Here is a 19,923-nt window from a genome sequence, read left to right on the forward strand (position 1 = left end):
AAAACACTATTGATGCTCTGGTTAGTATTTTCTAATGGGACCTTCATGAAATCCTATGACTATTTCCAATACGTAGCATTAGAAAATGCGTACTTGGGCAACACTGGGTATATAAAATAGCATCATCTGCATTGTTCTCCTCAAATATAATCACCCTTTAACAACTCATAGTACCAATGGTGATGGTGTGAAGGCCAAATGAATAGTTAGTTGGTTAGTTGATGTCAGTTAACGTAATTTTATGATGATTTTATTTTTCTGATTTTAATTGTTTTAATTATGTTTTTTTATCTGTTTATGTTTTTAATTGTGTTTACTTTGTAATCCTGTTTATGTTGGGCCTAGTCCCCATGTAAGCTGCCCTATGTCCCTTCGGCGAGATGGTGGCGGGATATAAGAATAAAATCATTGTTGTTGTTGTTATTGTTATTATTCATGTATGTCAAAGAATAAAAATTGCAATAATGATGGAATCAGTTAGAAATTTAAAAACAATTATTTAAAACCATTCTATTTTATTATTTCTGTAAGGTGTTGACATTGTTGTCCTGTGCACCCAGTGTTTGCCGGGAAGGGGGGGGGGGGAGGGGGGTAAAAATCTGGAGTTATAAGGTGTTGCTGGTGTATACATCTTGGGGTAGAAATATTGCCAAAATTATACACCATTAAGGCTGCATACATTTGTGGAGACCCCCCTGTGTTAATGGAAACATAGAAGTTCTCTGTTGACCCAAACTTTGAAATACACTAGAGTCTCACTTATCCAAGCCTCGCTTATCCAAGCCTCTGGATAATCCAAGCCGTTTTTGTAGTCAATGTTTTCAGTATATCATGATATTTTGGTGCTAAATTCGTAAATACAGTAATTCCAAATAACATTACTGCGTATTGAACTACTTTTTCTGTCAAATTTGCTGTATAACATGATGTTTTGGTACTTAATTTGTAAAATCATAACCTAATTTGATGTTTAATAGGCTTTTCCCTAACCCCTCCTTATTATTCAAGATATTCGCTTATCCATAAAAAGTGGGGGAACAATCTAAGTAAATAGAAAAGTAGGAAATATAGAAACTAAAAAAAAGAAAAAATATATAAAAATATCAAAAGGAGAGAAAAAGAAGAAAAAAAGAAAAAAAAAGAAGGGGGGTTTAGTAAGGTCTTCCATTCTTCTTTGTGGTGTAGATAAAGAAATGGAAAAAAAGTCCCTTTTCCTTTTTTCTTCTTCTGTTTATTCCTTAATCTTCTACATTTTTGTGTCTCAGAGCGGTGATAGTCTATTTCCATTATTCCTTTTAATTATTTAATCTTCTCCTATTTCTATATTGTCCATTTTATTTTGTTGATTTTTAGCCATTCAGTGAAGGGGGACCCACTTTTTATGTAAAAGAAATCTATTCTTATCCTAATAAAAATTATTAAAACGAAGATATTCGCTTATCCAAGCTTCTGCTGGCCCGTTTAGCTTGGATAAGTGAGACTCTACTGTATAAAGTATCCCTAATGAATGACTGCACAGGTGTAGTTTTTTAATCTTTGCATCTTCTGGCTGAGGATGTGTATCATAATGGTTGAGCCATTTTTCCATCTTGTCCATCTCCTTCTTGTATTGCTTGACCCAGAACCAGAAAAAAGGGTCATTTCAAGTGACCAAAGCAGGACTGTTTCCAAGCCAGGTATCTCATCCATGCTATACAGCAGGCAGCGGCAAACTTAAACCTTCTTTGTGTTTTGGACTTCAACTCCCACAATTGTCCAAAACATGCCCTTGCTTGCTATACAGTATATCAGTGCCTTATTGTTTTTATCGCCAGAGTGCGATGCTGTCCATTCCTCCCTGTTGAAGTTCATTCTGTTATCCTTAGCCGCAGGAAACAGCCCAAGGGTCATGTGTTTCCTGGTGCTTTTGCACAACATCCGGAGATGAAGCCAAGAGTGTCAAGCGGAGTGGGGGGGTCTTCTTGGGAAATGCTGGGCGCCGATTGGAGACTTGGGGAGGAGGAAGGTGCTTCCGATGTGGTGCCCATGATGCCAGTGCCTTAACCCTTTCTCTCTCTCTCTCTTTGCTTCCTTCTTCCTCTACATGTAGACTGCAGGAGTCCAGACAGCTCTTCGCTCAGCTCCTCCCCGACCCTGAGGGGCACTCCCCCGCCGGAGCCCTCGGCCCCGCTGCACCCCTCCATGATTGGCTCGGCCATGACCACCTCCATTGGCGGGCTGGGCTCCCCCTTCCCGGTCATCAGCTCTTCCATGGGGTCGCCGGGCCTCCCTGCCACGCCCTCCATCGGCTACGGACCGGTCAGCAGCCCCCAGGTGAGGCCCTCCTCGACATGGGTGTGTATCATAGCATCATAGCGTTCAAGGGGACCCCAAGGGCCAAGCCTGTTCCACCAGGCAGAAAGACACCATTCAAGCCCTCCTGACAGATGGCCACACAGGCTCTGCTCCCACCAGATTCTCAGGCAGTTTATATTCCACTGGAGTAGGAAGGGACCCCAAAAAGCCACCCAGTCCAAAACCTATAATAACAACAACAACAACAACAACAATAATAATGCTTTATTTATACCCTGCCACCATCTCCCAGAGGGGGTGGCTTACAAAGCACTCTAAGATGCAACATACAAAATACAAAAATTGCAGAAACAATAACGTAAAAGAATAACAGCCATAAAACCCCTTGATTAAAATCAATAACTGCAGGTATAAAAACAACAATAGTCAATCTTAGTCATGTAAAGTTCTTGGTGAAATCAATGGGTCCTCACATGTTTATTAAAGGCATCTAAATATAGTTGAAGGTTTGTCATTTGTGTGCGGAAGGCTTGCAGAGTGGAGGCCAGCCTGATCTCCCTCGGGAGGGCTTTCCAGGCAGGAAGACACCATCCAAGCACTCCCGACAGATGGCCATCCAGCCTCTGCTTCAAAACCACCAGAGAAGGAGACTGAGGGGCGCTCTATTCCACTGCCCAGCAGCTTTTCCCATCAGGAAGTTCTTCCTTGTGTTAAGGTAGAAATGCTTTTCCTGGAGTTTAGAGCCTTGGCCCCACTGCGTCCCAGTCTTTAGAGCAGCAGAAAACAAGCCTTGCTCCCTAATTCCTCCTCAGTGGGACCTCCTTTCCAACACATGACTCTCATCTCCAAACTAAACATCCCCAGCCCCCTCAGCCTCTCCTCACAGGGATTCGTGGCCTTCAAAGCTTGGACCATTTCTGGTGGTCCTTCCCTGGACCGCTTCCATCTTGTCCATCTCCTCCTTGAATGGTTTTGCCTAGAAGAGAGGGGGTCTAGAACAGGCCAAGCTTTTTCAGGCCACAAATAGGTTTTTAGTGTTTCACTTTCCAAATAAAAAAGTATACTTAATTACTAAATGATTTGCACTTTTGGACTACAGCACTCAGAATCCTCCACCCAGCAGCATCACTGACCCTGGTGGCTTGGGGATTCTAGGAAGTAAAGTCAAAATGTGACTTTTACAAGCTCTGTGTAGATTAGAAGAAGAAGAGCTCTATTCTGTCTGCCCAGCAGATGGCAAATGACTTGCTGTCCGATGAGGTCTAGAGTCCCCTCCCCTCCGTTTAGGATTCAAAAGGGGAGGCGGTTGAGGAAGGAACCTATTCCATTGGCCCAGAGTTTCATAGCATCACTGGAAAGAACCTTGCTTATGAGGTGGCTCACTCCCCCCACTCCTGTTGCTACCGACCCAGAAAAAGCCCCCCCCCCCCCCCCAGCAAGCACTCCTTGCATGGGGGGGGGTCCTCAAACTTTCTAAGCAAAGGGCTAGCTCATGATCCCTCAGACTGTTAGGAGTCTGGACTGTCATTTGGTTGTTGTTGTTGTTGCCAGGCTGTCATTTGGTGGTGGTGGTGGTGGTGGTTGTTGTTGTTGTTGTTGTTGTTGTGTGTTTTCAAGTCCTTTCAGAAGTTGGAAACCGTAACAGAGTTTTTTTTTTTGTCAATATTGTTTCAAAGGGGATCTGCCTTTGTCTTCATTTTAGACTGAGAGAGTGGGACTCGCCTAAGTTCTGGGTCACGCAGGACTTAGCCACCGTCCCAGGTTCAAACCACTACGTCACGCTTTCTGAATTATTTCCCTCTTTGTTTCCCACCTTTCTTTCTCACTTTCTTCTCTTCCTTCCCTCTGTTCCCACCTGCCTCCCTTTCTTCTCTTCCTTCTTTCTCCTTTTTCTGTGTCTCTCTCTTTCTCCCTTTCTTCCTTCCCTCCCTGTTCCTCACCTAGCTTTCATTCTCCATTTCGCCTCTTCCTTCCCTCTGTTTCCTACCTGCCTTTCCTCCTTCCTTCTTTTTCTCCTTCCCTTTGTTCTTTTTCCTACCTCCTTTTTCTTTCTTTGGAGACTTGGATGTTTAAACAAGCCTTTGAGAATGCCTAGCTCCAATGGTCCGCAATTAATGACACAGTGCAGCACTTTCATCCCATGCCCTTGTTCCTTAGCTACAGCATGCACTATCCCATTCCCTTGTCCTTGTTTACAGTTTGGCCATGTTTTACGACAGGTTATTGGGCTCTGTTCTGTGTTTAAATTGTTGTTTTATATGCTCTTGGTTTTACTTCTTGTATTGTACTGTGTGTTTATTTTGTGCATTGTTTTAGACACCTTGTGTCACATGCAAGCTGCCCTGATTCCCTTCGAGGAGATGGAAGCGGGGGACAAAAATTAAGTTATTCTTCTTCTTCTTTCTCCCCTCCCTACCTCTGTTTTGGAGGGAGCAAGTATGGAGTGGAGTGAAATAGAAAGGGGAACAGAAAGGAAAGGAGAGTTAAGAAGCAAGAAGAGGGTAGCGGTAGTGGCAGAGCGCAAATGGCAACAGGAGTCTAAAGTTTAGATCAAGGGTGGTGGGCCTTAGTTTGGGTACCCGTGCCTAACACCATTCTTTCTGGGCTGCCCAAAATCCTTGGGTGACCTCAAATGGCCTGCAGGCTGTATGTTTTGCAGGTCTGGTCTAGACCCTGTACTCTTAGAGATGAATCCCAAAGGAAATGGACAAGATGTGACTCTGCATTTCATTCTTTTGGCGTGGAACAAAGTGCGGTATAATCTGACACAATGCCACAAAAATGTGAATGTATATTATTGCTATTTTAAAATGTTTATAATGTTTTATACTTTTTATCAATGTATTTGGATTGTTTGTTTATATGGTTTTAATAGATTGTAGGTCACTTTGGGTCCTGTAAGGGGGGAAAGCAGGATATAAATAAAGAATTATTATTAGTGACACAAAGACATAGTATGACACAGCAAACAAGATATATATGGTGGATGATGATGATGATGATGATGATTATTATTATTATTATTATTCTGCCAAAGTGTAGCACTGTATCTCCTGCCTTAGAGTGTGGCGGGCAGGATCCCTGCGGAGGTTCCTCCCTATCCTCCATCCGCTTCTCCTCTCCGCTGCCTTTGCAGATCAACTCCACGGTGAACCTCTCAGGCCTCCACTCGGTCAGCAGCTCGGACGACGTGAAGCCCCCGCTGGGCATGAGGGTGGTGCCGGGCCACCCCCACGGGGCCCTGATGCCCGGCAAGCGCCTCTGCGCCATCTGCGGAGACCGGTCCTCAGGTGTGCAGACCCCCAGCCACCCCTCAGCTGCTCTGGGGCTCATTGTTACCATTGTTATAGCTGCTTATCTCCTGCTTTTGTCTCTTAACTAGTGTATATCCTCAGCCTTTGGTCATGCTATTCGTTAGAAATATTCATTGTACATCTTTTCAGTTTTAGGAATGCTCCCATTATGAAATGCATAATAGGGCCTTGTAGAAAATTGTACAGCCAACAATGGCTATTTCTAATAAATAGCATTAGATTATGTAGACTGAGACTCAAAGTGGGCGTACAGTGCAGAGGGGGAAAAGATAGAGATGCCATCTTTCATCTCTATAAAGGACATTATGGGGCAGGGCTGGGAAACAGGCGGAGTAGAGAGTGTTGTCGAAGGCTTTCATGGCCAGAATCACTAGGTTGCTGTAAGTTTTCCAGTCTGTATGGCTATGTTTCAGGAGATTCTCTCCTAATATTTCGCCCATATCTATGGCAGCATCCTCAGAGTCAGGCTACACAGAAAAACAATTGAAAATGAACAAAATCTGGCTCCCAGTGTGAAACACCAAAATCAGGACAAGTAAATAAAGAACAACACTCAGAAAACAGGGGAATTCCAGACATGAAATAATCAGGGCCAGCTAACATCTCCCAACACAGAATTCTCCCAGGCAGGAAGCAGCCAGGCTTTGAAGCTGCAAGGCCATTCAGTGCTAATCAAGCCATCCAATGGCAACATTCACACTTGCCTCCAACAGACAGGGGTTCTTTGTCGCAACCTGGACATCATTGCGCAGGTATATAAACCCCACTTGCCCAGATTCCAACAGACCTCACAACCTCTGAGGATGCCTGCCATAAATGTGGACAAAACATCAGGAGAGAATGCTTCTGGAACATGGCCAGCCAGCCTGAAAAACTCAGAGCAACCTGGAGTAGAGAGTGATTAGAAGAGGAAGAGGAGGATATAGCCATATATAGTACAATCCCTTTATCTGCAGGGGATGTGTTCCAGAACTTAGTGCGGAAACTACAGATGATAGAGAAGGAAGGTGGCTAGAGCAATGGAGGGGGGAGGTATGAGGGGAGGGGAAGAAAGAAAAGAAAAGAAGGAGAAAGAAGGGAAGACCAAGGTAGGGGAAAAGGGAGGAGGGAGGAAAGCAAGAGAAGGAGGAAAGTAAGGAAGAAAAGGGGGCCAACGTGTAAGAAGGAAATGGAGAAAGGAAAGAGAGTTACAAAGAGAGCTGACAGAGGATTGCCTTGGAGGCCTTTTGAGGGAGGCCTTCTCAGAGCTGGGGAAGGGAGAAAGTGGGTGGACAGTGGCCTCTCTGACCTCTGGGCAACACCTCTGGGGATATATGCTGTTTTCTCAATGTATACAAATGTCGATGCATCTTCGAATCCAACAGTTCTTTGGGTTTGGGAGTAATGGTTAATTCGGGAGGAAGGGCTGGCCTATGTGTGTGTGTTTGGGGGGGGGGTTGGTCTGGTGGAGCCCGCAGCCTCGGGGCGGAGGGGAGGTAGGGAGGGGGCAGTGCTGACCGCGACTCAGTCCTCGCCTTCCTCCGGTGCCCCCAGGGAAGCACTACGGGGTGTACAGCTGCGAGGGCTGCAAGGGCTTCTTCAAGCGCACCATCCGGAAGGACCTGACCTACACCTGCCGCGACAACAAGGATTGCATCGTGGACAAGCGCCAGCGCAACCGCTGCCAGTACTGCCGCTACCAGAAATGCCTGGCCACCGGCATGAAGCGGGAAGGTAGCGGGGGGCAGACCCCGGGACGGGGGCAGGGGGCGGGGAGACCATCTCCTTCATGGAGGTGGTCAAGGGGGAGGCGGGGCATCGGGAGCAGGCTCAGGAGCCCCTGAGAATCCTGAGGAATCCAGACCGGCCTTCATGGCCTCGTAACCTGTCTTGACGGGACTCCGGTCTTCCCTCGTCTTTGGCGGAGGCTCTGGCCAAATGTTGGGAGGGCGCCAGGGGTGCTGGCCCCATATTCATCTCCATTGGGGAGAGGGAGGGAGGGAGGGGGGCTGGCTCCACGGAAGGGCAGCGTCAGCGGTCAGGGCGTTCTCCGTGAGCAGTGGCAGCGGTTGATCTCTGTGTTCGTCCTCCCCCCACGGCAAGGGCTCCCGCCGGGGCTTCCCTGAGTCCGAGGGAAGCATCGGCGGGAGTTCCCTTGCCACCACCAGGCCAGGCGGCATTGGGCAAGAGGCCCAGCTCATCCCCTGTCTGCTGGGCAAGAGGAGAGCGGGGCCTGCTGCCCGTGCGGCCTGGCGGTGGTCGGTCGCCATATCCTCTCTCCCGCCTTTCCCCCCTCTCTGTCCCCCCAGAGGAGAAAGAGAGGGGCAAAGGGGGAGAGTCCTGACAAAGTTGTAGGCATGTTGGCATCTATAGCAGAGTGCAGCGGAAGCACGCTGGGCCCATAACCTAGTAATAGTTGGTTTCTATAACAGAGTTATAGTCAGTGCAACATATGAGCTTTTGGTAGGAAACAAGACAGAACATTCACAGGATACTTTGGTAAGGTTCAGAAATGAGGGCAAATATATACTTTTACTTTTGCAAGTAGTGCATATCAGATAAAAGAGTAGACAAAAGAAAGTTACCTGAATTTGGAAGGAAAGTCCCTCATGCTGATTTTCATGTCTTTGTGTACAGCCTCTTGAGGCAGAGAAGCCTCGTAGTGCTCGTTTTCCAAACAAAGGGTCATAAACCACTAACACAGCCTCTGGACCAATAACCTGTAGGGATGTTTGGCATCTATATCAGAGTGGAGTGTAGTATAGCCAGTGCTATAGTATATGAGCTCATGGTAGGAAACATAAGATGTTCAGGTAAGGCATAAAAAGATAAAAAAGTTTTATTGTTGCAGGTAATACATCTTGCATAAAAGGATAGATAGATAATGAAAGTTGCTTAACTTTTAGTAGAGGAGTCCCCAGTGCTGACACTCACGTCTGTGTCGGCATCTTAAGGCAGAGAGAGGCCTCGTGGTGCACCCTTCCCAAACAAAAAGGGTTATAAAGCATTAAAAAGTATTCTGGGAAGAAGGAGGAAGTGTCCACTACACACAGGCAGGGAGCAGAACTTCTTAAGGTACATAGATCTAGGAAACAGGTGGAAACAAGGCAGCAGGAAGGCAGCACAGGATTCCCTCTGTCCCTGTTTGCTCTCTGTACAAGTGTGGGTGCTTCTCTACTCCCAAAGGAAGATGCTGCTTGGATCTTGGGTACATCTCAGTGGTGGGAATGGGTTGTGGGCTGTTCTGGGCTGTCTCTGACCCCCGTTTATCTCCCCTCCGCCCGTCGGGCCCCAGCCGTCCAAGAGGAGCGCCAGCGCGGAAAGGACAAGGACGGGGACGGGGACCTGGCCTGCGGGGGCGCCAACGAGGACATGCCGGTGGAGAAGATCCTGGAGGCCGAGCTGGCCGTGGAGCAGAAGTCGGACCAAAGCGTCGACGGGGGCGGATCCGGCACGGGGGGCAGCTCGGTGAGTTGGAGGGGTGCGGCGGCGGGATCAGGACGCTCGCCCCGGATGTTTGACGTCAACGAGGAGGTAAATACCGAAAGGGGCTCGCCCAGATTCTTAGGGAGAGTCCGGGGCTGGAGGGGGGAGGGGGCAGTGCCTGCATGGCACCCCTGCCTTTGAGGCTGGGGGTAAAGGATCCCATTCAGGGGTCTCAAAAGGCATTTGGGGAACCAGCCAGTTCCAGTTCCTTTGTGGGTGTGACGGGAGTGGGCTGAGAGGCCTTAAATCAGTGCTGGGGGGGGGGGGGCAAAGTGGGGCGGAGGTATGTGCTTGGTGGTTTCCCCTCCCCACGAAGGCCCCCAACCCACCTGCCCCGTCTCTCCTCCTCCTCCTCCTTGTTCTCGGCTTCCCCTTCTTTCTGCGGTGGTGGCGGCGGCTCCCCCTCACAGCCCAACGACCCCGTGACCAACATCTGCCAGGCGGCCGACAAACAGCTCTTCACCCTGGTGGAGTGGGCCAAGCGCATCCCCCACTTCTCCGAGCTGCCCCTCGACGACCAGGTCATCTTGCTCCGGGCAGGTGAGAGGGGCATTCGCGGGAATGGGGGGGAGGCATGGCGGTTGCTGCTCGAGTAGATCTGCGGGACGCCTTCTGTGAGAAAGGCAAAGGAGGCAACCAACCCTTTGCCCTGATGGGGTTGGCTAATAGGGGCCCAGCCAGGTCAGATCGGACCCCCACTGACTCTCCCCCTGTTCCTCTTGGCAGGCTGGAATGAGCTGCTGATCGCCTCCTTCTCACACCGCTCCATTTCGGTGAAAGATGGGATTCTGCTGGCCACGGGCCTCCACGTCCACCGCAACAGTGCCCACAGCGCCGGTGTGGGAGCCATCTTTGACAGGTGGGTGGGGATAGGACAGCGGCCGCTCCAGAAAAGCCACACTGCCACTCACCGCATAAACTGAACGTAAAATACTGGCAGGGTTTGGAATACACTGCAGTGGCTCCCAACCTGTGGGCCGTGACCCGCTGTTGGGCCGTGGGACCTAAAATAAAGTCCGCGAGACATGTGGGGAAAATTGGCACCAGGGCCTGTTCCTGGGGTTCTTTGGGGCGCTGATTCAGATAATTGCATTGGATAGACCACATCAGCTCTGGATTTTTCAATATGGGTTTCTATGGGCAAACTGATAGCGACCACTGGATGGCATATGTTCTATATCATAAACTAGAGCTGATGTGGTCTATCCAATGCAAATTTCTGGATCAGCACCCCAAATAATCAAACCGGATCTAAAGTAAACCAAAAACAGATTCATAACTCTTTTGGTACTAATGTTGGAGAGTGGTCGCTGGTGAAAAAAAGGTTGGGAACCACTGTAATACGGAAGTCCACCCCTTTTGTTTGTTACTAAATGTTTTTAGGACAACCTCCATTGCCGGCCAGTGAGCCTTGTGCTGTGGTGCTGAGAACCCGTCACAAGGGAGCGGCAAAGCATTGCCATGCATTCGTTCTCAGGTGGGCCGCCTTTGAGGGCCACCTCAGTGACAACATCAGGGAGAGCCTTAGAGCAGAGGTTCTCAAACCTTTTCTGCCACTGAGCCGTTTCTGAAGCAAGAGTTTCTTGTAGAGCCCCAAGGAATGTTATTATATTATATTATATTATATTATATTATATTATATTATATTATATTATATTATATTATATTGTATATATATCAGGCACAGGCAAATATTTTGAGACAAAGCACTCCCAACAGATGGCCATCCAGCCTTTGTAATAACAACAATCATAATAATAATAGGAGAACCCCAGGGGTCATCCAGTCCAACCCCTTTCTGCCATGCAGGAGAAGCACAGTAAAGCACCCCCAACAGAAGCCCACTCAGCCTTTGTAATAATAATAATAGTGATAGCAGAAACTCCTGAGGCCATCCAGTTCAACTCCCTATTGCTATGCAGGAAAAGCCCAAAATACCCTGTGCGTAGTGTGTGAGAAATAGGGTTTTGGAATCCAGGAAGATGAGGGGGAAAGGTTTTGGCGGCAAGGGAGGGGCAGGAAAGAGGAAGGAAAGCTTGGAGGAGGAAGAGGAGGAACAACCACGAAGCCCCTCAGTATGCTTTGCAGAACCCCAAGGCCTCTGGGGAGCATGCTTTGAGAACTACTGTCTTTTAGAGCGTGGGATATAGATATTTTATTTATCATGTCAGAAGCAAACCAAGGGCACAGTTGTAATGTATTTAAAAAAACAAACAAAGTTAAAAACTTGGCATGTTACTAAATGTCCTTTGACCAGAAACTGGCCACTTGGAGTGCCTCTGGTGTCGCTGTAAGAGGTCCTCCGTTGTGCATGTGGTGGGGCTCAGGCTGCATTGTAGTAGGTGGTCTGTGGTTTGCTCTCCTCCACACTCGCATGTCGTGGACTCCACTTTGTGGCCCCATTTCTTAAGGTTGGCTCTGCATCTCATGTGTCAGAGCGCAATCTGTTCAGTGCCTTCCAGGTCGTCCAGTCTTCCGTGTGCCCAGGAGGGAGTCTCTCATTCAGGAGCCACAATTTGAGGTTCCGGGTTTTAGCCTTCCACTTTTGGACTCACTGAGGTGTTCCTGCGAGTATCTCTGTAGACCTTAGAAAACTATTTCTTGATTTAAGGCGTTGGCATGCTAGCTGATATCCGAACAGAGGATGGGCTGGAGATGTCACTGCCTTGGTCCTTTCATTGCTGGCTGCAGGTGGTGCAATGTCAGCTAAACAGTATAATTTCTCCATCGGTGTAGAGCTTAGACATCCTATGATAATGCGGCATGTCTCATGAAGAGCCACATCCACTGTTTAACGTGGTGAGATGTGTTCAACAATGGGCATGCGTACTCAGCAGCAGAGTAGCCAACCACAAGGGCAGATGTCTTCACTGTGTCTGGTTGTGATCCCCAGGTTCTGCTAGTCAGCTTTCATGTATTATTTCTTGCACCCACTTTTTGCTTGATAGTCAGGCAGTGCTTCTTGTAAGTCAGAGCACGGTCCAGGGTAACTCCCAGGTATTTGGGTGTCCTGTAATGCTCCAGTGGGATTCCTTCCCAAGTCATCCTCAGAGCTCAAGATGGTTGTCTGTTCTTAAGGTGAAAAGCACATGCCTGTGTTTTAGATGGATTAGGAAACAGCTTGTTTTCTCTGAATTAGGCAGTAAGAGCACCTGAAGCTTCAGTGAGCTTCTTTCAATCATTTCAAAGCACCCTGCTTGAGTGGTGATGACACGATCATCAGCATAGATTAAACTCTGTCCTTTCTGGCAGTGGCTGGTCATTGGTGGAAATGTTAAACATTGACGGCACAAGCACCTTGCTGAGGCAGGCGGTCTTCTGTTTTCGCCATCTGCTTCTCTGGACCTGGGATTCAACAAAAGAAAGAAGGGATATAGATAGAAAGGATGACTTACTGGGGGCAAAGCTGCTTAGCTTCCAAGGACGCCTGGGGCCTTTGAGGGTGAGACCTAAGAGAACCAGAGAGCAATTAGGAAAACACTGCCAAAGACGTCCTTGACAGAAGCAGCAGGCGGCAGGAAGAAGCCCAGCCCTGAAGGTCCCAGAAGCAAAGGCTTCTCTTTCTAAAGGGGAGTGAGTGCCCTGGCCCTGCTCTGGGACCAAAGGAGCGTGGCCTCCAAGGAAAGGATGCATTTAATTGATTGTAAAACTTGATTTGACCATGCCTGCTGCAGTCTCAGTGTTCGGTCCTCCAGCTCAAAGTTAGTCAGCTTCCTAAGCCCTTTCTCAGAGACCTTGGAGAGAGGCGGCTAATAGATTATTATTAATAATAATAATAATAATAATAATAATAATAATAATAATAAAAAGGCCATCTTACTGGGATCTGCGCGCATCATTCGAAATTACATCACACAGTTCTAAACACTTGGGAAGTGTTCAACTTGTGATTCTGTGATATGAAATCCAGCATATACAGTAGAGTCTCACTTATCCAAGCTAAACGGGCCGGCAGAAGCTTGGATAAGCGAATATCTTGGATAATTAGGAGGGATTAAGAAAAAGCCTATTAAACATCAAATTAGGTTATGATTTTACAAATTAAGCACCAAAACTTCATGTTATACAACAAATTTGACAGAAAAAGTAGTTCAATACGCAGTAATGTCATGTTGTAATTACTGTATTTACAAATTTAGCACCAAAATATCATGATATATTGAAAACATTGACTACAAAATGGCTTGGATTATCCAGAGGCTTGGATAAGCGAGGCTTGAATAAGTGAGACTGTACTGTATATCTCGTTTGCTGTGTCATACTCTGTCTTTGTGTCGATAATAATAATAATAATAATAATAATAATAATAATAATAATAATAATAATAATTTCCAGACCTTTCATCATCTCTGTAGCCCTCTTCCAGCTTGTCGTTGCCCGTCTTGGATACAGCAGAGCCTCTGTACCTATGGGGAACATAGATATTAGATTGTACCAGACCCCATTGAAATTAACTATTTCTGCCATAAGTTGCCATAAGATTCTCACTGGAAGACCTAGGTGTCCTCTCTAGGCATTTACTCGGCCTTCTAGCAAGACTCTATGTTAACTTCTTGCAGAAACATACCATAGGATCATTTGGAGGATTGGAAGATTCTTTGTTGGGTGCAAGGAGGTGGAACTGTGGGTCCAGGCCCCATGGGCATAGAATCATAGAATCATAGAATAGTAGAGTTGGAAGAGACCTCATGGGCCATCCAGTCCAACCCCCTGCCAAGAAGCAGGAAATCGCATTCAAAGCACCCTGCTTCTTGGCAGGGGGTTGGACTGGATGGCCCATGAGGTCTCTTCCAACTCTACTATTCTATGATTCTATGCCCATGGGGCCTGGACCCACAGTTCCACCTCCTTGCACCCAACAAAGAATCTTCCAATCCTCCAAGTGATCCTATGGTATGTTTCTGCAAGAAATTAACATAGAGTCTTGCTAGAAGGCCGAGTAAATGCCTAGAGAGGACACCTAGGTCTTCCAGTGAGAGTCTTATGGCAACTTATGGCATGAGGTGATACTACATTAAGTTGCCCTATCCTCTCTACCTATCTTGGTGCTCTTGTTGCCCTCATGCACCCCCATTAACCCTTTCCCCATCTAAATGTTTGAAATAGCAACCTCCCAAGCCTTGCACTATTTATTTTTAATGTATATATTTGCTAACCTGTATTCTATGTATATGTTAATTTGCCAGTTTGACTAACCTCTTTGGTGTGGGAGGGGTTATAGACATGTGATTGTACTGAGCATGTTCAGACTCAGGACTCAATTTTGTATTCAGTGTCTGCTTTACACCTCAGTGGAGGTGGATGCATGTTGCTGTTGGGACTTCAGTAGAGAAGTATGACCTATGGACTTCAGTGACTACAACCATACCTAAAGACTATGGACTGTTGATTAAGAATGATACCCTGTGTACTCAACTCAGAGAGAACCACATCCTATCTATAACTGAACTTAAATAAAAAAATGTGCCTGTATGGTGAATTAATACAAAATGTTTAGGAGTAAACAAAATATTTTATTTTTCTAAGAAGACGTTTTTTAATCTCTTAGTGCACATTTTAAAATAAGAGGTTTCAGGAGAGTGTATATCTTTTCGGAGATTACAACTCCAAAGAAACAACCATCCTCTGCTCACCAAATATATTTTTGTAGTGGCATGTCTTTGTCCTTGTTAGTGCAAAGATATGGTTCTTCAGTCTAACAGCTGAGTTCCCTGTGTGCCATTACACGAATGCTTATGAATATCACTTGTTCAGAGGGTTGACTTCTAACAAGGTCATGCTTATCTTGACTAGTGGTTTTCAAAAGGTGGTCTCTCCATACATTTGCCAAATGGATTTGACATTATTTTTCCTTTTCAATAAGGTTATGATTGCCATTTACTTCCAAAAGAATATATTCCCAGAGACTGGGTTCAGTTCTTTCCAATCCTAAAGGCCTTTCTCTCCTTGCCTCACATTCCTCTCTTCCTTCCGTCCTCTGCAGGGTGCTGACCGAACTGGTTTCGAAGATGCGCGACATGAGAATGGACAAGACGGAGCTGGGCTGCCTCCGCGCCATTATCCTCTTCAACCCAGGTGGGTGAGCCCCCCTCTCTCACGGACCCCCCACAGGCAGAGGTCATTGCAAGAGACCCAAGGAAGCCTCTATTTCCCTGCTGTTTGAACCCATGGCTTCGTTGTGTCCCTGTCTCCAGGGCAGCAGAACAGCAAGCTTGCCCCTTTCTCCTCCTCAATGGGACATCCTTCCAAATATTTAAACACGGCGTCCCCTTCTCCCAGCCTTCTCCTCTCCAGCTAAGCATCCCCTATAGCTCCCTCAGCCATTCCTTATAGGGATTCGTGGCTTTTGATGGCCCTTCTTCTCTGGATAACGTTCTGTCCTGCCCATCTCCTCCTTGACTTGCTTTGCCCAAAACTGGACCCTGGGCTGTTAACATTCCAGGTGGAAAGTTCTGACCAAGGCAGAAGAAGGGAGAGGGTCTAGGACTTCCCTTGGTCCGAACACTAGACTCCTCTTGATGCAGCCCAGAATCGCATTGGCTTTTCCAGCTGCTGCATCACACTCTTGGCTCATCCTCAGCTTGTGGTTTCTTAAAACTCTTGGGTCCATTTCACATGGACTGTTTCCAAGCCAGGGGTCTGTCCATAGGTTTAGAAGGCCTCTCCCTCATTTTTGCTAAAGCCACCAAGTTTACGCCTCTTTTAATGGCGGGCCTTTGCTATGGAGTGTGTGTGGATTTCCCCATTGATTCCCCCCTTTTCTCCCCCTTCCAGACGCAAAGGGTCTCTCCAACCCAGGAGAAGTGGAGCTGCTGAGGGAGAAGGTCTATGCCTCCCTGGAGTCCTACTGCAAACAGAAATACCCTGAACAGCAGGGCAGGTAGGAGCAGGGGCCCTCTCAGGCTCATTGAGTTTCCTTCGCAGGCAAGGCATCCTCAGAGGTGGCTTTCCCTGCACTTTCCTCTGAAATGGAGTGCCTGGGGTGCCTTGGCGGTCTCCCTTCCATTTCCTGACCCTACTTAGCTTCCAGAGTCAACCTTTAGTTTATGATAGGCCTGGGCAAACTTCAGCCCTCCCTCCAGATGATTCAGACTTCCACAACTCCTAGCGACCAGTAGGCCAGTAGGAATTGTGGAAGTTGGAGTCCAGAAACACCTGGATAAACATTTATCAAATCTCCACATCATAATTTAGTGACACTTCTGATTTATCTCCCTCTACGGCAGGATTGGTCTCGGACTGGGAGGCCTTTGGGGTTCCCTTCCAGATCTAGATTGACAATTGAAATTGAGATCAATTACCTTCCCAGTCTCAATTTCTCCTTCCGACATGCCAAGCTGTCTGCCTGGAATGCACAGAAACAACTCCGGACTTCTTCGGTTCAGCTTTCAAAGCTGCTCATAACTTTATTTCAGCCCCCACCCTAGTAGCATTCAGAAAGAGCTTGAAAACCTGGCTCTTTACTCAGGCCTTTAGATAAAGATTGCTCATCCCCATAACAATCCTGTATCTGTGACCATTCCTGTACCAGTTTGCACTTTTTACCTTTGTCAACTTGATATAGACACAGGGTCTACTCCTATCCCAATTTGCACTTCCAGGAATTTGCAGCACTTTATCAGTCACCTCGTGTTTACAATATTTATATGGTGCACCTTACCCAGTCTACTTTTACAACCTCTCCGTTTTAATCCATGTTTTTATTAGTTCTTGTCATTTGTTTTTATTGGCTAATGTTTAATTTTTTATAATTGTGCATGTTTTTTGTCTATTGTTGTGTTTTATATTGCTATTGTTTTTATTCGGGCTTGGCCCCATGTAAGCCGCCCTGAGTCCCCTTTGGGGAGATAGAGGCGGGGTATAAAAATAAAGTTATTATTATTATTTTATTATGACACAGCAAACAAGATAGACATGCTGGATTTCATATCACAGAATCACAAGTCAGACACTTCCCAAGTGTCTAGGACTGTGTGATCCTAGTAGGGTGGCCTTTTGCAGCTGGCAGATCGTAATTTTGTCAATGTCTATTGTTTTCAAATGCCGGCTGAGATCTTTTGGCATTTCACTCAATGTGCCGATCACCACCAGGACCACCTGCACTGGTTTCTGCCAGAGTCTTTGAAGTTCAGTCTTGAGGTCCTGAGAGCGGCTGAGTTTTTCCTGTTGTTTTTCGTCAATGCGACTGTCACCTGGGATGGCAACATCAATGATCCAAACCTTTTTCTTTTGCACAACTGTGATGTCTGGTGTGTTGTGTTCCAGAACTTTGTCAGTCTGGATTCGGAAGTCCCACAGTATCTTTGCGTGCTCATTTTCCAATACTTTTGCAGGTTTGTGATCCCACCAGTTTTCTGCTGCTGGGAGGTGGTACTTGAGGCATAAGTTCCAATGAATCCTTTGGGCCACATAGTTGTGCCTCTGTTTGTAGACTGTCTGTGCAATTTTCTTACAGCAGCTGAGGATATGATCAATGGTATTATTATTATTATTATTATTACATGACAGATGGGATGAACACTAGACATGTCCGACCACTTCAGAGCACACCTGCAAGGAGCACATTCCAGTCTTATCACTTGTGCTTCATCCGGCTGGAAACCAGAACCTCCCAAAGTTACGCTCTGGCAATTCATCTCCCTTCTATGAATTAACCCATTCACTGCTTAATCACACAGCTTTAAACGACCAGCACTATTTCACACCATAGTAAAAGCATTTACTGACACCGTCCCCTTTCTTGCAGATTTGCCAAGCTGCTGCTGCGCCTGCCGGCCCTGCGGTCCATCGGCCTGAAATGCCTGGAGCACCTCTTCTTCTTCAAGCTGATCGGGGACACCCCCATCGACACCTTCCTCATGGAGATGCTGGAGGCCCCCCACCAGATGTCCTGACCGGCCCCTCCGCCCCACTTGCAGCCTCACGCAACACTCCTGCCAAGAGAGAGAGAGAAAGAGAGAGAACGAAGGAGGACAAAGGCAGAGGAGGGGGTCCCACTCTCCCTCCTTCTCTCCTTCACCCCCCTCTCTGGAAACCAGACCCCAAAAGACTTTCTCCCTCCCTCCCTGGCCCTCTCCCTCCTCCTCCTCTTCCTCCCGTCCGCGGTCCTGCCCCCCACTTCTGGGCTTCGGGGCCCTGCTTGGCCTTCGGTCCACACAAGGGGAGCCAGTTGGGGCCTCGCTGTGGACGCTGCTGCTCAGAATCAGGTCTAAAGCCAAGGTACTCAGTGTTGGGGTTCCTTTGAGGGGTCCCCTCCCTCCCTCCCATGCTTTTCTGGAGGCAGAGCCAAGGGGGAACCACACCCCCCCTTTTCTTTAGGCATCTGCTTCCTCTCCCCTCCCCATGTTTTCCTTTCTGGACTGAAGAAGAAAAGACGGTGTTTGTTTCTTAGTGTTTTTGCTCCTCTGCAGGCAAGGCTTAGCACGAGGAGCCCCCCAGCCCTTTCACGTGTCTCCTAGCACCCCCTTCGAAATCATAATAATGATGATGGGATTTTTATTATGTAAAGGCCGCAGTGGTTTTAAACCCCTTTTCCAGGAGGGAAAGCGTAGCTAGAGCGACTTTGTATTTTTTAGCCTCCGTCAGTGGTGACCCCCAAGGATTCCCTTAGATGTTTCTCCTCCATTCCCCCCCCCCCAAAAATGAAATACTGTTTTAGCTGCACTTTGACCTGACCCTCATCTATGCAAGGAGGGGAGGGAGGGGAGGGAGGGGAGGGGTTTTAAAGAGGAGGGGTCCCTTTCGCTCCCCCTCTTTGTCTTTCGGGGTCTCCGTGTTCTTAAAGGGTGAGGATTACGGTTCTCCTCCAGCCCCATAACTTTGGGGGAGGCATCAGGAGGGTGGAGGAAGAGGCCGAAGAGCAGGGTGTCCATTGCGGGGTCAGAGAGCCCCTTCCTCGCACGCTGCTCTCTCCAGATACCACCTCCCCCCCCCCTTTGCCTCAGCATGCCTGGACCCCTTTGCCACTTTGTCCCCCTTCCTAGAAAAAAAATGTTTGAGTACTGTTAATATTCCTCCTTCCCACTTTGTCCTGGATGAACCGCTATATTATTATTTTTTTGAGTTATTAAAAAGCTGCTCTTCCCAGAGGACCCCTCCTCACACCTCTCCTGGCCTTGGCTCTGCTTTTGCTTTCAGACCAACTTTTTATCAGAATCGCACAGAATCCCAGATCTATTAGAGCCAGATGACGGAGCAGAAGAGGAAAGGCAGCACAGAAGAGGTACAGAGGCAGCTCAGGAATATCTGGCTATTCCAGAGGGATCCCATCTCTTGAATAATGAAGCAGAAGGGGAAATGTGTTGTTGAAGGCTTTCATGGCTGGAATCACTGGATTGCTATGAGTTTTCTGGTCTGTCTGGCCATATTCCGGAAGCATTCTCTCCTGACGTTTCGCCCACATCTGTGGCAGGCATCCTCAGAGGTTGTGAGGTCTGTTGGAAACTGCAAGTAGAGTTTATATATCTTTGAAATGTTTCAGGTGGGAAAAAGAACGCTTGTCTGTTGGAGACAAGTGTGAATGTTGCCATTGGCCACCTTGATTAGCATTGAATAGCCTTGCAGTTTCAAAGCCTGGCTGCTTCCTGCCTGAGAGAATCCTTTGTTGGGAAGTGTTAGCTGGCCTTGATTATTATTATATTATTATTATTGACACAACGACGTTGTATGACACAGCAAACAAGATCGATATGCTGGATTTCGTTTCACAAAATCACAAGTCGAACACTTCCCAAGTGTCTAGGACTGTGTGATGTATTTTTGGATGATGCGTGCAGATCCCAGTAAGGTGGCCTTTTGCAGTTGGCAGATCGTAATTTTGTCAATGTCTATTGTTTCCAAATGCCGGCT

General features: G+C 47.3%; 1 protein-coding gene across 8 annotated transcripts in view; it reads left to right on the forward strand.

The window, feature by feature from the left end:
• The window catches only part of rxrb (retinoid X receptor beta), a 35,155-nt gene extending 15,977 nt beyond the window's left edge, over positions 1–19,178 (forward strand). For 4 of the 8 annotated variants that reach the window (XM_062972792.1, XM_062972793.1, XM_062972787.1 and 1 more), the window contains 9 exons: positions 2,090–2,334; positions 5,432–5,585; positions 7,143–7,322; positions 8,884–9,122; positions 9,485–9,614; positions 9,801–9,933; positions 15,059–15,150; positions 15,850–15,955; positions 17,822–19,178. In XM_062972792.1, the coding sequence (XP_062828862.1) occupies positions 2,182–2,334; positions 5,432–5,585; positions 7,143–7,322; positions 8,884–9,122; positions 9,485–9,614; positions 9,801–9,933; positions 15,059–15,150; positions 15,850–15,955; positions 17,822–17,969 (1,335 nt within the window). In that variant the 5' untranslated portion in view covers positions 2,090–2,181 and the 3' untranslated portion in view covers positions 17,970–19,178. The remainder of the gene's footprint in view (positions 1–2,089; positions 2,335–5,431; positions 5,586–7,142; positions 7,323–8,883; positions 9,123–9,484; positions 9,615–9,800; positions 9,934–15,058; positions 15,151–15,849; positions 15,956–17,821) is intronic. The other 4 variants (XM_062972788.1, XM_062972794.1, XM_062972789.1 and 1 more) reach the window with 3 other exon arrangements.
• Positions 19,179–19,923: the final 745 nt, after the last annotated feature.

This window comes from Anolis carolinensis, chromosome 2 (genome assembly GCF_035594765.1).
Source record: "Anolis carolinensis isolate JA03-04 chromosome 2, rAnoCar3.1.pri, whole genome shotgun sequence".
Taxonomy (NCBI): domain Eukaryota; kingdom Metazoa; phylum Chordata; class Lepidosauria; order Squamata; family Dactyloidae; genus Anolis; species Anolis carolinensis.